Raw genomic sequence first — 16,015 nt, forward strand, 5'->3', positions numbered from 1 at the left:
GGTGGCGATTTGAGCCTGTTCAAAGACAAGATTTGAGGATTAGGGTTGTCAAGAGGAACCTGACACAGAGACAAACTGCTTTTCCTAGAAGGAATGAGGAGCTCTTGGAACTGTCAACACATGGCTCATTGCAGACAATGCAGACACCCGCCTTAGGAAGAGTTCTGGTGTGAGACAGGTACCTGCCCTCCTCACAGACAATCCAGAGGCTTTAGAATGAGAAAAACTAGGGAAATGAGCCAGTTTCTGATGCTGTTTCCCAGGGACAAGCTCTGCAGCAAAGCCGTGATGTTGTTTATTCAAGAAAATCTGGGGCAGGAGTTACCACATTGAAAAGAAACAAAAGGAAAAAATACAAATCTGATTTAGGGGTAGTAACAAAATGAAAAAGATCAGTACATGAGAGTTTATTCCTGGGGGCCAAGACAATGAAAGTCATTCCAAGGGGAATATAGGAACAGGACTGAGCTCAGAGCCATGTGCTTCCGTACATTTTGCTGTCTCTGAGTGCAACATCTCCTGGAGCCACATGTCCAGAAGTGCCTCACAGAGCTGTCACCTCCACCACAGTGTCCCCAGGGCCGTGGCTCCCCTCGTCGCTCCCGGCTTTCTCCTCAAACACGCTCCGCAGAGCCACTCTGACGGAGCGCTGGAAGCGGCGCCGCCGGCAGCTCCCCACCAGCACGTAAATCACCGGGTTGAGGGTGCAGTTCAGCAGTGCCAGCAAAAAAGAGGGGTCTTCTGGGAATAAATCACCAGAATCAGGGAGATTGAGGAAAACCTCCACGCAGAAAGGGATGGCAAAGGCGAAGAACAGCAGGATGTTGAGCAGGATGGCCACAAAGAGCTTCCCTGGCTGCCGCCTCCGGGAGCCACAGCGCAGCTTGAGGAACAGGAACAGGTTGGAAACCAACATCATGAGGGAAAAAGCCACGGAAATGGCGAGGGCCACACCTGCAAGGACGGTCTCAGAGTCCTCCGTGTAGGTGTAGGTGAGGTAGAGGGAGGAAACAAAAACGCCGGCGAGGGCCCAGAGGGCCCCGCTGACGACGCCCGAGAGGTGCCGGGGGCGGCGGCAGCGGTACCAGATGGGGCAGAGGACGGAGACGCAGCGCTCCACGCTGAGGGCTGCCAGCAGCCCCAGGCTGCTCAGGTCAAACAGGTGGCACAGGAACCCAAGGGCAAACACAAAATGCCGATAGTGATGAATAAAAGGAATCAAAGATGTGCAAAATGCCACTACGGACAGAAAAGCCAACAGAAGCAGGAGGAACAGGAGGAGCAGGGAGAAGTCAGCAACAGCCAGATTTAGGATGTAGACAGTGAAAGGGCTCTGCTTTGTGTGGAAGCCCAGGAACCACAAGACCACTCCATTCCCCGCCAGCCCACAGAGGGAAATCCCCAGGCACACCCCTGCAAAGGCAATCAGGCTGTAGGGAATGCTGGAGCATTTCAATCTGATCATTTCCTCCCAATCCAGAGCTCCATAAGCGGTGTTGTTCAGGGTGAGGTTTGTTGTGCTGTTCTCCTCCATGCTGAATGATCCTGCTCCCAGCAGCTGCCTGCTCCCTTTCCCACCGCCTCCTAGGGACAGATGGGGAACCAGAGGGAAACAGGGGACATCAGCACTCCCAGCATTTCCCATCTGTCCACACAGCCCCATGCCAGCCCCAGGAAGAACCCCCACCCCTGCCATGCCCAGGACAGGCTCCCAGCCCTCCAGCCCTGACCCTAGACAGGAATCTCCCACCAGGCCATCCCTGCACTCCTACCTCCAGTAGGAACAGCGCTGACACAGCAGCACGAGGGGAAAGGATTTGGGGATGGCTGCTGGATCCACTGGCTCTGCTTCAGCCTCAGCCCTCGTGCCTGGGTGCAGCCCCTGGCCCAGAGATCACATCCCATGGTCAGAGCTCCCCACACAATCTCCCCACATCAGTGACAGCTTCCCCTCACATGTCCCAGGGACACAGATCTTATCAGGAGGAGGTGGCCATGTCGTTGCCTTCCTCTCCTTCCCCCAGTTCTTAATGAGGCGCTGCTGATCTGTTATGATCCCATTAATGCAGGCACTCCGACTTTCGAATTTTAAACATCATTTACAGGATCTAAAACAATGAAAATGAAAGGATAGCACAGATAGTGTTATGTCCCTTCAGGTGCTGGGAATCCTGGGTCAAACCCTACTCTGGTTAGGGCACATCCTGTCCATGGAAGGAGGACTCCACTATGATCCATTCAGCTACTGCTGGGTTTTCTGAATCCCTCAGAAATTCCAGACCTCATGAGATGCCAACAGAACCCCTGAGCAGCAGCCATGGGGATGAGCACTGTCTTTGTATCCAGTTGCTGTGGGAAATCACTAGTGCCCAGACATGGGACTGCACGAGGGCTTTGCCCACAGCCTCTAACCCCATCCTGTCTAATCCCAATCATCAGCCTAATCACCCCTGCTGGGCATGTGTCTCCTCAGAGATTAGGTTTGTGGGGTACATGGTGCTACCAGGGCACTCGTATCTCCAAGTGGTTCCTGCCACACAACCTCAGCCTTTCACAGCACGGGGACTGGCATTTTATTGCTTACTTTCTGCCCCTCTTTCATGTGTTTTCCATCTCCTTTGGAGTTGTATCCTGTGCTTGTCATCCCCAGAACTGATGGATGTGTTAATGCACAAGGTCCATGTGCTCTCCAGGCTGTCCAGCCTGGAGCTTCAGGATTTGGAGCTAGAGGAAGACATGAAACAAGGAGAGAACTTAGGCTCAGCATCCATCCATGAGAGGGAGATGGAAAAAGGTGCAACTCCTGGAAGTTTCTCCCAGAAGGAAGTTGGAAAAAGTCTGTGACCACGAGTTACATGTCAGTAAAGACACTGAGCAACTTTTGCTGTTGCATGTCAGCACATCAGTGATTTCTCACTCCTGAAGGTCTCTGGCTCATCTCTCTCACCCCTCTGCCATCATCCAGCCCTGGGAATGATTTATATCCCCTTCTGTATTGATGCATGGACTACCTGGCACACACAGAGAAAGCCAGAAGCCCCTTGCATGGTGGGATGACAATGGAGAGTGGCAGAGGAAAGGGATGATGTGGCCACCTCCTCCTGATAAGATGTGTGTCCCTGGGACATGTGAGGGGAAGCTGTCACTGATGTGGGGAGATTGTGTGGGGAGCTCTGACCATGGGATGTGATCTCTGGGCCAGGGGCTGCACCCAGGCACGAGGGCTGAGGCTGAAGCAGAGCCAGTGGATCCAGCAGCCATCCCCAAATCCTTTCCCCTCGTGCTGCTGTGTCAGCGCTGTTCCTACTGGAGGTAGGAGTGCAGGGATGGCCTGGTGGGAGATTCCTGTCTAGGGTCAGGGCTGGAGGGCTGGGAGCCTGTCCTGGGCACTGCAGGGGTGGGGGTTCTTCCTGGGGCTGGCATGGGGCTGTGTAGACAGATGGGAAATGCTGGGAGTGCTGATGTCCCCTGTTTCCCTCTGGTTCCCCATCTCTCCCTAGGAGGCGGTGGGAAAGGGAGCAGGCAGCTGCTGGGAGCAGGATCATTCAGCATGGAGGAGAACAGCACAACAAACCTCACCCTGAACAACACCGCTTATGGAGCTCTGGACTGGGAGGAAATGATCAGATTGGAATGCTCCAGCATTTCCTACAGCCTGATTGCCTTTGCAGGGGTGTGCCTGGGGATTTCCCTCTGTGGGCTGGCGGGGAATGGAGTGGTCTTGTGGTTCCTGGGCTTCCACACAAAGCAGAGCCCTTTCACTGTCTACATCCTAAATCTGGCTGTTGCTGACTTCTCCCTGCTCCTCCTGTTCCTCCTGCTTCTGTTGGCTTTTCTGTCCGTAGTGGCATTTTGCACATCTTTGATTCCTTTTATTCATCACTATTGGCATTTTGTGTTTGCCCTTGGGTTCCTGTGCCACCTGTTTGACCTGAGCAGCCTGGGGCTGCTGGCAGCCCTCAGCGTGGAGCGCTGCGTCTCCGTCCTCTGCCCCATCTGGTACCGCTGCCGCCGCCCCCGGCACCTCTCGGGCGTCGTCAGCGGGGCCCTCTGGGCCCTCGCCAGCGTTTTTGTTTCCTCCCTCTACCTCACCTACACCTACACGGAGGACTCTGAGACCGTCCTTGCAGGTGTGGCCCTCGCCATTTCCGTGGCTTTTTCCCTCATGATGTTGGTTTCCAACCTGTTCCTGTTCCTCAAGCTGCGCTGTGGCTCCCGGAGGCGGCAGCCAGGGAAGCTCTTTGTGGCCATCCTGCTCAACATCCTGCTGTTCTTCGCCTTTGCCATCCCTTTCTGCGTGGAGGTTTTCCTCAATCTCCCTGATTCTGGTGGTTTATTCCCAGAACACCCCTCTTTTTTGCTGGCACTGCTGAACTGCACCCTCAACCCGGTGATTTACGTGCTGGTGGGGAGCTGCCGGCGGCACCGCTTCCAGCGCTCCGTCAGAGTGGCTCTGCGGAGCGTGTTTGAGGAGAAAGCCGGGAGCGACGAGGGGAGCCACGGCCCTGGGGACACTGTGGTGGAGGTGACAGCTCTGTGAGGCACTTCTGGACATGTGGCACCTCAGCGACAGCCTGAAGTATGCAAACAAGGGCACTCCAAGCCGTGCAGCCAGGCTCGGTCCAGGTCCCCAGCTGTGTTTCTTCCCCATGGAAGTACCTCGCTGCCACATCCATTGGGAATAAACTCTGTGGATGAAGCAAAGTCTGCAAAAATGGGCAGAGCAAGGGGTGTTGGCTTGGGCATGGTGGGATTTGGGTGTAAGGGGGTAAGAGATGGGTGAAAATTGCAATATGGCTAAAAGGGAGAGGAAAAAGAGAAAGAGAGAGAAAGGGGAAATGGAGAAAGGAGGATAATGAGAGAAAAATATAGAAAAAATACAACAAAGGAAAAAGAAAACTACGCAAGAGAATGAATGGGAAAGAAACAAAAAAAAAAAAAAAAAAGAAAGCACGTGAGAAAGTAAAAAATAAATTTTGAGAATGACAAAGGATTCACTTGGACAGGACAGATGAAGAAGGATATCCCCGTGTGTTAAGTCCCCATAAATAGCTGGGAGCCGGTCCTGCTCCCTCTGGAGTCATTGGAGGAAATGTTATTCACCTAAGCACAGCAGTGTTATACCAAAAACCATCTGGAATTAGCTGTTATGAAATAAATTTGGCTTTTCTGTCCTTTTTCAGTAGACACTGACTGGAAGGTTCTTCCTGTGCCTTAAATTTTAAAAAAATTATTTATCTGAGTTTACATTCTGTGTGTTTTTATCAGCTGATAAATCAGGTAACAACAAAAACAACAACTTTCAATACTATTTTTATCCCTTTGGGGGAAAAAAAAACCAACAAAAAAGAGAATTCTGGTCTTTTTAACAATACAAAAATGTTTTGTTTGTCCCAATGATAAAAACATTTGAGATATCAAAAAGGGAATATTTTGGACATGAATTTGTAAGTTTTTTCAAAGAAAATTACCCATATTGACTTTTTCTAATAACTTTGGTTAAAAGAATAAATGTTAGGGAGTCTGATAGAACAAATAATTCCATTTTACCCTTCAAAGGATTTGGTTTAGAGAATACTTTGTTGAAAATCATGGTATTTATTTACCTTGTTCTGTTTCCTGTATTTTTCCCACTATCCTTTGATTTATTTCTATTGGTAAAGGAGATTTAAAAGCCATGGATTCTGATGTGTCCTTTTAAAGTAAGAAATTACAGCCCAATGCATTATGTAGATAAATGCAGAGACTCTGCCAAGGGCTGGAGGAAATCAAAATAACATGCAACAATATAATAATATAAAATACTAATCTCCAGTCACATATTTCACTTTGAAATACAAGACAAGTGAGGATGAAACTCAGTGAATAAATTTTTAAGCAAGCTTGAAGGAGTTGAAGCCCTCTTCTGCTCTGTGATGTGGAAACATCCCTGGCTCAGAGAAGAAATGGACTTGGTGGATGTGAATCTTTTCAGTGCTTGAAATGCCCACATTAGGAAGCCCAGAATGGCTCTGTGAGCCACAAAAGACTGTGTGTGTGCTCTGACATGGGATGGGAGTTCTAAGTTAAGAGGGATAGATGGATTGTCCTTCCAGGAATTTTATGTCTGCTTCCAACAGGAGGATTGTTGGTACTGATTTCATTTTCAGAGATCTGAGTGAAAAGCAACACGGAATTTATGAGTTTATTAACAACAAGGATTTATCCTGAGCAGGATTTCTTTGATGAAATTCAGACACCAAGACATTTCAGCCTTATCAAATTAATATTATGTAGTAGTCATTGGAAAGAAACAGGAAATTTTAATGTGTCCTAAATACAGGTCAGGTAAATCCTATGGTTCAGCTGCTTCTGTGCCATATGGGACACTTGAAATAATAACCCGAAGAGGGTCTTAAGAGAATGGGAACTTAAAATAATGACCTAAAATATCTACAAAGAGGGTACTGAGGGTCAGGTGAGGTGAACTTCCCTCAGTACCTCAGAGTTCCTCAGTTCTGCCGAGACATTCCAGGCAGGATTTTAGGAGGACATGGTTATCGTGTCCCGCGTTTCCCGCTCATCTCTGTCATCTGCTGAGTCTTGGAAGGCCCTCTGGAACGCCAGCCTGAGGGTGAGCCTGAATTTGCGATCCCTGTAGCTTCCCACCAGGAAGTAAATGACGGGGTTGAGGGTGCTGTTGACGCAGGACAGCACAAAGCCAATCTCTGGGGAATACAGGAACTTGAGGCCCAGGAAGTCCAGGAGGATGAGGACACTGAGGGGCACGGCGAAAATGAGGAAGAGGAGGATGGTGAGCATGATGACGGTGAAGAGCCGGCCTGTTTGGAAGGGCTGGGAGCTGCACTTGACCCGCAGGAAGAGGGTGAGGCTGAAGAGCAGCATGAGGGGCGCGCAGACGAGGAAGTCCAAGGCTCCGATGGCGATGAGCAGACGCTGGCAGACCCTGCGAGAGGGGCGAACGGTGCACAGAACATATCCCAGAGTGTTCAGGAGCAGGGACAGGGCCCAGAGCAGGCCGGACACCACGGCAGACAGGTGCTTCGGGCGGTGCGTCCGGCACCAGATGGGGGACAGCACGGACAGGCAGCGCTCCATGCTGATGGCCGTCAGCAGGTACAGGCCCGTGCCGTACATGAAGAGATCCAGGAAGAGGAATATCCCGAACTGCACGCCCACGTTGAACTGCATCAGGTACTGCACGGTCTCCACGGCGATGCACAGCAGGTACCCGAAGTCGGCGGCCGCCAGGTTCAGGATGTAGACGGTGAAGTGGTTCCTGCGGATGCGGAAGCCCAGGTACCACAGGACCAGGCCGTTCCCCACCATCCCACAGGCAGCACTCAGCAGGCAGAAGCTCTCCATGAACTTGAGGACAGCGTAGGATGCCTCGGGTTGTCCCACAGCCCCGCTCTGGTTGGTCCCAGGAGCATGGATGGCTGTGGTTGGAAGGATGATTGGTGGGGTTGAGGGTCTCATAATGGGTGATTCAGACCTGGGAGCAGAAAGGGAGAGGTGGTAACTCCAGGGTGACTTTTCCTTGGTTTGTTCCAGGGCTATGTAGATAGAACTTGATTTCATGGAACCTCAAAATAAATTGGTTTGGAAGGGACCAAGAACCTAGAGTAACAGGACAAAGGGTAAAGGCTTCACACTGACAGAGTGTGGGTTTAGATGGGATATTGGGAATAAATTCTTCCCTGAGAGGGTGGTGAAGCTCTGGCACAGGTTGGCCAGAGAAACTGTGGCTGTCCCATCTGTGGAGGTGCCCAAAGCCAGGCTGGAGCACCCTGGGATAGTGGAAGGTGTCCCTGTCCATTGCAGGGGGCTGGAACTGGATGATCTTTAAGGTCCCTTCCAGCCCAAAGCACTCTGGAATTCTGTGATTCCTTGAGAACAACTGGTAGTTTTTTATATTGATGAGTGATTTCTGTTTTAATAAAGTGCCATTTGATGTGGTTCTCCTGGGTCCCATGTACAGTAACAAATAAACATTTTGGTCTGGCAGAGCCCTCAGCTTCTCCCTCAGAAGCTGCAAGAACCACATGTAAGAAACCACAGGTTATCTCGTCCTCACAGGACACGAGAGTTGTGGCTCTGATAACTTTTCCATAGGTTAAGTGACTGTTTCCTCCCCCATGGTACTGAGAGAAATTGAGAATCTTGGGGGTGAAAAAAAATGGGTTTAACACCTTTTTTATGGTCTAATGAAATCAAATACAGTGGTTCTTCTGCTGTCTCCCAACCAGTTGTTAATTTGACATGGAAGGCAGAGAAGTTAAAAAGAGGATAGGAACAAAAGATGGGGTTTTCTGGGAAGATGTGAATCACTGACCCAGCATGAATCTTCTGTTCTCTCTTTGTGGTGCAGCAGCACACATGGAGACAGACTTCCAAAATCACCCAGAATGTGACAGACTGAATCACTGCTGTTCCATCCCAGCACCCCAGGCACACTGACCCCATGGACAGAGGGAAAAGAAGTGTTTAGTGCAGGGAATTTCAAGGCCAGGTAGGATGAGGCTTGGAGCAACCTGGGCTAGTGGAAGGTGTCCCTGCCCATGGCAGGAGGTGGGACTGGATGGGCTTTAAGGTCCCTTTCAGCCCAAATTATTTGAGGATTCTATGATTTCCTTTAGGATTGATTGAAACCAGGGAACTTCTGGCACTGCAGAGCTGGATGATCCCATCCTCAGCTTTTATGGCACCTTGAGCACTTCTAACATGAACACTGTGGAGAGCAGCCCTGAGGCTGTTCCTCCCTCAGCCTGCTCCAGGGCTGGCCACAAATGATTACATTTTTTTCAGAAATTAGCAGAAGAGTTTTGTGCAGCTTTTCTGCTGCAAGAACAGAGGAAAGCCTGGTGGTTAAGTGGTTTCCTGGCTTCCGTGCAACCAAATTTCCTCTTGATCTGAAGAGAGTGTGGACATTTATTGTCACCTAAGTTCTGTCTGAGCCCACTGCAGCCTCCACAGGTGCATCTCTCTCCACTGAGGATCCAAGGAGTGACAGGTGATGATTCCCAATGTTAAATGGCTTTGTGCCATTGATCATCTAATAGAATCATGGAATGGTTTGGGTTGGGAGGGATCTTAAAGCTCATCTTGTTCCAATCTCCTGCCACAGCCAGGGACACCTTCCACAGACCAGGTTGCTCCAAATCGCTGCCAGCCTGGCCTCAGACAGTTGCAGGAATAAGGCAGCCACAGCTCCTCTGGGCAACCTGTGTCTCACCACCCTCACAGAGAAGAATTTCCTCCCAAGATCTAATTCAAATCTACCGTCTTCCAGTTTAAAACAATTCCCCTTTGTCCTGTCACTCCAGGCCCTTCTCCAAAGTCCCTCTCCAGCTGTCTTGGAGCACCTTTAGGCACTAGAAGGTTCTGTATGTGCATAAAGACTGCAAGGAACAGAAATGGCTGCCATGGGTAAATGACAAAACATCAATAGTTTTGCCTTCTGCTGTAATAGAAGTGATGAAATCCCTCTCTTCTGCAGACCGTGAAGAGGAACACTGCAAAAGTCACTCATTATTCTCATTTATTTATCATATTCCCTTGGAAAGACTGAATTCCTGTTTCCAAGACACATCCAAGACATGGTTCCACTTCCTTATGTAACTAATAAGTGAAAACTCTCCTCAAACAGCAGCAGCCTGAGTCCAGGTGATCTTTTTCTCCCTTGAGATTAAACATCCTCCATGTGATTTGCCTGCAAATCTTGCCTGTAGTTCCTGAGGCAGAACAACCCTGACCCCACAAAGGTGTCTCAGACTATGGACAGAAAGTTCTTCTGCTGTAATGCCAGGTCTCTGAGTAATGATTTTTATATTACAGAGGTGCATTTAGAGCAGTTCAAGAGCACTTATACAGGAACAAAAGTCCCTGGAATGAAGCTTTCCTTATATTGAAAATTATACCATCAATCCCTGACCTACAGCAAATTTCTGTCCAGCAAAGGAAGTAAATTTTTTCTCTTTTTTTCCTCCATTGTTTTTGTTTCTCCTCCCTTCCCCAAAGCCTGACAAACCATCAGAGTGCAACATCAAAGACCCACCTGAGAATTTCTCACCTTTTTTGCGTTCCTGGGAATTTCAGCGCCTGTGCCCGGCAATGTTGTCCCCTGGATGGTGTGACGTAGGGTGCAGCTCGAGTCCTTGTGTCATCCTGCAGTGCTGGGCTGGGCAGCCACTGTTTAAAAAGCCATGGTGTTTTCAGCGTGACCCTCCAGGCAGCCAATCATTCATGGGGGAAATACCTCCCCTGTGTGGGCATGATCACTCAGATTTGAACCACTTCCCCCTCCCCTCTTTGCAGTGTCACGGAAACATTATTTTTTTACTACTTCTCCCTTCCTCAGCCATGAGTTCTTGCAAGAACTGTCCATGCAGACTTTGCACTGGTGTTGTGTCCTGCTTGAGGCCCTGAGATGCTCTGGTTTCACAGCCCCTGAACATGAGGTTTTAGTGCTGCTCGGGTAGAGAAATTTTAAGTTCTCTCCCATAACATCTTTGCTGGATGTTTCACAATCTCCCTCAGCACTTCTCATTCCCTCCTGTCCCTGCCCACTTGTCACACACACACCACCACAGTGGGTCCTCCTCTGACCCGCAGCCTCTCCCAGCACAGTCCAGCACCTTATGGGATGTCTACTGCTTCATCCAACCTTGCACCCAAACCTTCCACCTCAGCAGTTCCAGATGCCCAAACCCTGCTCGTGCTGCCCTCAGCATGGAGCTCTGGGGTCAGGAGCTCTTTCAGTGCACCTTCACACGCCACAGGCTTTCAGCACAGTCCTTCAACACCTCAGGCACTTCCGATTTCACAAAATCCCTCCAGCCTCATGCCTTTCACTTCCAGTTTCACAAACTCCCCCTGAAGAGAGCTTCAGGCTCTTCCTCACCTTGTGTCTCCTAAACAGACAGAACCCACCACCATCCACCCACAACATCCCAGTCCTGTCCATGCACACTCCATGTCCATGAGCCACCCCAATCCAAAGGGTATGGAAAGAGAGAAAACAAATTTCTCCTTTCCTGACATCTTTACAGGGAACTATTTTGTCCCTTAGTCCCTTGTGCAGGGAGGTAAAGGGACAGGAGTGTGACGCCACCCAGATCGCTGCCATGTGTGTCAGTGGGCACAGGAATGGGCAGATCCAGCCCGAATTTGCTTAGCAGGTCAGAAATGCATTTGTACATCTTCAGCTTCTGTTGTCATCTGTTCTTCCTCTTCCTTTCCCAAAGATTGTAAGACTGTTTTTACTTTCTTACCCAATCCTATTTCCTATAGTGGTTGCTGGCAACCCTCATTAACCTGGCCAGGACTTCAGGCTAGGACATAAAATAATATTTAAATTAAAATGCTATTTTTATCCAGAGCACTATTTAATCTTCTCATTAATTTGAGGGTTTCAATTTTCTCTGCATGAGTTGCTAGCATTCCATGTTGGGAGACATTCAAAATGCCTTTGTTGTTATTGGAACATTCTGAATTTCAGTAAATGTCAGGAAAACAGAGGAATGGGCAGTGGATGAAACTATTTATTGATGCACCCAAATCTCAAGCTGAAAATACACAGCACACTTCAGAGCAGTGACGAGTTGGAGCTGCAGTAATACACAAATTCATCAAATTCTGGTATGGTTTGGGTTGGAAGGGACTTTAAAGCTCATCCAGTTCCACCCCCAGCCAGGGGCAGGGACACCTTCCACTATCCCAGGGTGCTCCAAACTGTCCTGGAACACTTCCAGGGATGGGGCAGCCACAGCTTCTCTGGGCACCCTGTGCCAGGGCCTCAGCACCCTCACAGGGAAGAATTTATTCCCAATATCCCATCTAAACCCACCTTCTGTCATTTAAAGCCATTTCCCCTTACTGATTAGGTGACTAGATCCATTTATTTCCAGAGGAAAGCCTGGAGTGGCAAAGGCTCAACTCAGCTGACTTCCACAGATGTACAAGAGCTGACTTCCTCCCCTCCCTTAGTTTCCCAATTTGTAAAATAAGGATTTTTTTTTTTACTTAATCTACTTCACTGACGTTTGCTGAAACATTGCAAGTTCTTGCAAAAGGCTTTATTCCCTGGGTTACCAGTGGTTAAATTTCATGGAAAACACAGACTTGGAGGGTCATCCAGAAGTGACCCAAGCCACCCTCTGTCTCTCTTCTACTTACTACTAGAAACCTTTCAGATTATTTTTCTTTTTTTCATGAGGGCTTGCAGAGTTTTTTTGGGATACACAATGATTTAAAAAATCCTCACAATTTTATTATTACTCACAGTGCCATAAAGCCTAAGCTGTGGACCTAAGGTTTGGGAAACACACAAAGCATGGATTAATGTCAGAGTCTGGGAATGTTAACTTGACCAGGCACACCACATGCTTGCCCAATTTAATATTCAGCTGATCTATTGGCTGTTACTTCCAAGAAACATTGAATTGCTAAGGTTGGAGAAGCCCTCCAAGGTCATCGAGTCCAACCATTCCCCAGCAGTGCCACCAGTAATGTGTGTCCCCAAGTGCCACATCCACAGGTTTTAAATCCCTCCAGACTGATGGTGACTGCACCACTGCTCTTGGTAAACTGTGCCAGGGCTGCACCACCCTGTGAGTGAAGAAATTTTTCCTAAAATCCAACCTAAACTTCCCCTGGCAGGATGGGATTAATTTCTTCTCCTTCCCACGCTGAGCATTCACACTTCTCTCCTCCTGCCCCAAGAGCCCTTGAGCTGGGAGATTTCCTTGGAGAGGGTGGAGTAGGTCTCTGTAAACAGGGAATTCAGCCCTGGAGGAGGGAGATTTCCTTGGAGAGGCTTGAGGAAAGTTACTCAAACAGTTTTTTTCTCTCTGCATGCTGGGCTGTCTGTGCACCCTTCGGTGCCCATGCTCCCTCCAAGCAGCTCTAACATGGGCAGGAAAAGCCAGGGCACACTGGGTGATAAAAGAAAGCAAGGAATTAAATGAGGTGGGATTAAAAAGGCAGCTCCTAAGCAAGTGTTGGAAGGTTTTCAGAAGCTGTTCTATGTTCTTTAAAGCCTCTACCAGGAAAGGGAGATGTTGGGGACATAAAACCTCACAGCTCTTATACAAAAATTAGATCTCCAAACACAGAGAAGGTAAGTTTTCCAGGATCTTTCACGTTCCTCTTTTCTTTGCTTCTCCTGATTTCCTTTCCTCTTCCCCCTCCCCCCCCCCCCACTTCTTCTTGACAAAGGTGAAAATGCAAAAAGAAATTTCCCCCGAAGTTCTCAACCATCTCTGTCTCTCTTTGGCTCTAACCATGTGCACAACTGGTTTTGCAGTCCCAAATCAGGTTATTGAATTCTTCTTCAATTAACCACCTGAGATTTTAGGGGGAAACCCTTGCAATAAGAGGATGGTGCAATCCTTATCCTTTTTATTTTTTAAATTATAACAGTCCACATTGTATTTATTTCCTATTCCAACTGATTGCACTATATCATGTACCTCTAGTCAGTGACTGAAAAGATTATTTTAGAGGTAAGACCTCCCTTTTATCCCCTTTCTTGAGTATGGTTTACCTCCTGTCAGTAAAACTGCAAGCAAAGGAGAAATCACAAACTTTCCCAAGTTCCTCTTTAGGCTTCACTTTTTCAAGTTGGAGAGCAATTTTGGTTTTTCTACATTTCAGCATTTCCTGTGGGTGCTTGATCAGCTTTTTGCCTCTACAGGAGTTTCTGATTTTGCTCTATTTTAAAATCATTAAATAGGAGCCTGGATCAGATGGATCCAATCCCAGAGGGATACAGTGGGTGGCATCCCTGCCCATGGAAGTGGGGTTGGAACTAGATGGTCTCTAAAGTCCCTTGCAACCCAAATGATTCCAGAAGTCTATGATTCTATGGCTGTGTCTCATACAAGGCAAATTAAATATGTAGAGGGGGAAGAACAACAAAAAAACAAACAAAAAACAAAACAAATTTTAAAAGAACTTGATAAACTTAATTCTAATCCTATGTATTTCTAAGAGAGAATGCACTTCTGATGAAGAATGTTTAAGAATGAAAAAACTGATGAATCATTTTGTCTTTAACTTTCCACATTTCCAGGCTCTGTACTGCACATTGCCCACTAGATTGGCACAGAACACTCCAGCAGCATGAAGGAATTCATCCTCCTGGGCCTCTCAGAGAACCAAGGGGTGCAGAAAATATATTTTGTGGTGTTCCTGCTTTTCTACATGTTCACAGTGGCAGGAAATCTCACAGTTCTCACTGTGACAAGCAGCCGGTGCCTGAAGTCCCCCATGTACTTCTTCCTCTGCCACCTTTCCTTTGTAGATGTTTGTTACTCCCCTGTCGCAGCTCCCCAAATGACTTCTGGCTTCCTGGTGGAAAACAACACCATCTCCTTTGCAGTTTGCATAGGGCAGCTCTTGGGGCTTCATTTTTTTGGCTGCACAGAGGTTTTCATCCTGACAGCCATGGCCTGTGACCGCCTCATGGCCGTGTGCCGGCCCCTGCACTACCCCGCACTCACATCCCGCCGCCTCTGCGGCTGCATGGTGGGGTCTGCTGGGCGGGGGGATTCCTGCATTCACCCTCCAGACCCTTCCCACCGCCCTGCTCCATTTCTGTGGCCCCAATAAAGTCACCCACTACTTCTGTGATGCCCGCCCCCTGCTCCCCTGGCTTGTGCCGAGGGCCTGGCTGTGGTGGCCAACAGTGGGGTCATATCCCTGAGCTGCTTCCTCATCCTGGTCATGGCCTGTGTGGTCATCCTGGTTTCCCTGAGGGGCCAAACGCTGGCAAGGTGGCACAAGGGTCTGTCCACGTGTGGGTCCCACATCACTGCGGTGATCCTGTGCCTTGGGCCCAGCACTTTTGTTTACATCCCCCATCCAGTGGCTTGTCCAAGGACAGGAGCATGTTCTACATGCTCATCACACCCATGTTCAACCCTCTCAGCTACCCTCTCCGGGATGGGGAGGTGAAGGGAGCCACGAGGAAACTGTGCAGGAGGGAAGGGGGAAGCAGAAATGGGAAGGGGTGGGGCTGTGGTCATGTTCCCAAAGGATCAGAGAAAATCAAGCATGTTTTGCTGTAATTTCTTCTGTGACAATGTCCCAAAATGGGCCTTTCGAAGAACAGCTGCCTGTTGCTGTAACTAGGAAGGCACTAAAAGTTCTTTGTATCATGGGAAAGACATGTGGAACTCTGGCATTCCCTTCCTATTCCTTGTCAATGAGCACAGGCCCACACCAAGGTCTCCTGAGCAGATGCAACATCAGTGCTTAAATACAGTTTAAAATACTGAAAATATTGTCCAGGTAGAACACCCCATAAGAAACAAAAAGAAAACCCAAATAAATAGTAAGAGTCAGTTGGGTGGTTTGCTGATGAAGGAACAGGAGTGAAACTTCTCCCCTTCCTCTCCCACTTCAGCAAATCTTTTCTGCCCTGTTCCAAGTCAGGCTGGATGGGGCCTGGAGCAACCTTGTCTGGTGAAAGGTGTCCCTGCCCATGGCAGGGGGTTGGAATGAAATGGTCTTTAAAGTACTTTCCAGCCCAAACAGCTATTCTGCAATTCCATAAATATTCTGTAATTCTATCTACTTCACCCATCTCTGCCCAAGACAGCACTAAATAAAATAAATGTCTTTTTAAATGCTTTGGATGTGAGCAACAGTGGGGTTTTTTTAGAGATCTCTCTTCTGGGTGCTGCTGAGAAAATATTCACCCATAGCTTATGGAAGGTGTCACTGGAAACAGTGTCAGGCTCCTCTATACTTTGCAAAGAATTCTTACAAGAATTTCATATTTGAGCTCAGAAGTTGCTTCTGTGCTTTATTGTGTCAGTAAAAATACCTGCTGGGCAAGGAAGGCTCACCACAAATTTTTGTGCATTTTTTGAAGTGATTTCCCGAGTTACTTCTTGTTTTAAAGTTGTAAGCCAGGTGTCTAAGGGATAACACCAGTGATATTTTTGCTTTGTGCTGTCAATGTGTAAGTTAGTAAGAAATAAGATTGTAGGTGAGAAATACTGGCTTA

At 48.4% G+C, this 16,015-nt stretch overlaps 4 protein-coding genes across 4 annotated transcripts; 2 read left to right on the top strand and 2 right to left on the bottom strand.

The window, feature by feature from the left end:
• Nucleotides 1–544: 544 nt before the first annotated feature.
• Nucleotides 545–1,534, bottom strand: LOC135302338 (mas-related G-protein coupled receptor member H-like). Its single transcript, XM_064422708.1, has one exon. The coding sequence runs from the start codon at nucleotides 1,532–1,534 to the stop codon at nucleotides 545–547; it is 990 nt and encodes a 329-aa protein (XP_064278778.1).
• A 2,016-nt stretch (nucleotides 1,535–3,550) lies between these two features.
• Nucleotides 3,551–4,540, top strand: LOC135302339 (mas-related G-protein coupled receptor member H-like). The gene has a single exon (XM_064422709.1). It carries the CDS (start codon nucleotides 3,551–3,553, stop codon nucleotides 4,538–4,540), a length of 990 nt encoding a protein of 329 aa, XP_064278779.1.
• A 1,344-nt stretch (nucleotides 4,541–5,884) lies between these two features.
• LOC135303743 (proto-oncogene Mas-like) lies at nucleotides 5,885–13,182 on the bottom strand. The gene is made up of 2 exons (XM_064425859.1): nucleotides 10,073–13,182; nucleotides 5,885–7,495 (listed from the first exon to the last, which is right to left on the bottom strand). The coding sequence occupies exon 2, from the start codon at nucleotides 7,477–7,479 to the stop codon at nucleotides 6,523–6,525; it is 957 nt and encodes a 318-aa protein (XP_064281929.1). The 5' UTR covers nucleotides 7,480–7,495; nucleotides 10,073–13,182; the 3' UTR covers nucleotides 5,885–6,522.
• Nucleotides 13,183–13,436: 254 nt separating this feature from the next.
• Nucleotides 13,437–15,071, top strand: LOC135302340 (olfactory receptor 4S2-like). Its single transcript, XM_064422710.1, is given in 5 exon segments — nucleotides 13,437–14,530; nucleotides 14,533–14,562; nucleotides 14,565–14,648; nucleotides 14,651–14,857; nucleotides 14,860–15,071. Coding segments are annotated over 5 exon segments (939 nt in total). The 5' UTR covers nucleotides 13,437–14,124.
• The last annotated feature ends 944 nt before the right edge of the window (nucleotides 15,072–16,015 follow it).

This window comes from Passer domesticus, chromosome 6 (genome assembly GCF_036417665.1).
Source record: "Passer domesticus isolate bPasDom1 chromosome 6, bPasDom1.hap1, whole genome shotgun sequence".
NCBI classification, from domain to species: Eukaryota; Metazoa; Chordata; class Aves; order Passeriformes; family Passeridae; genus Passer; species Passer domesticus.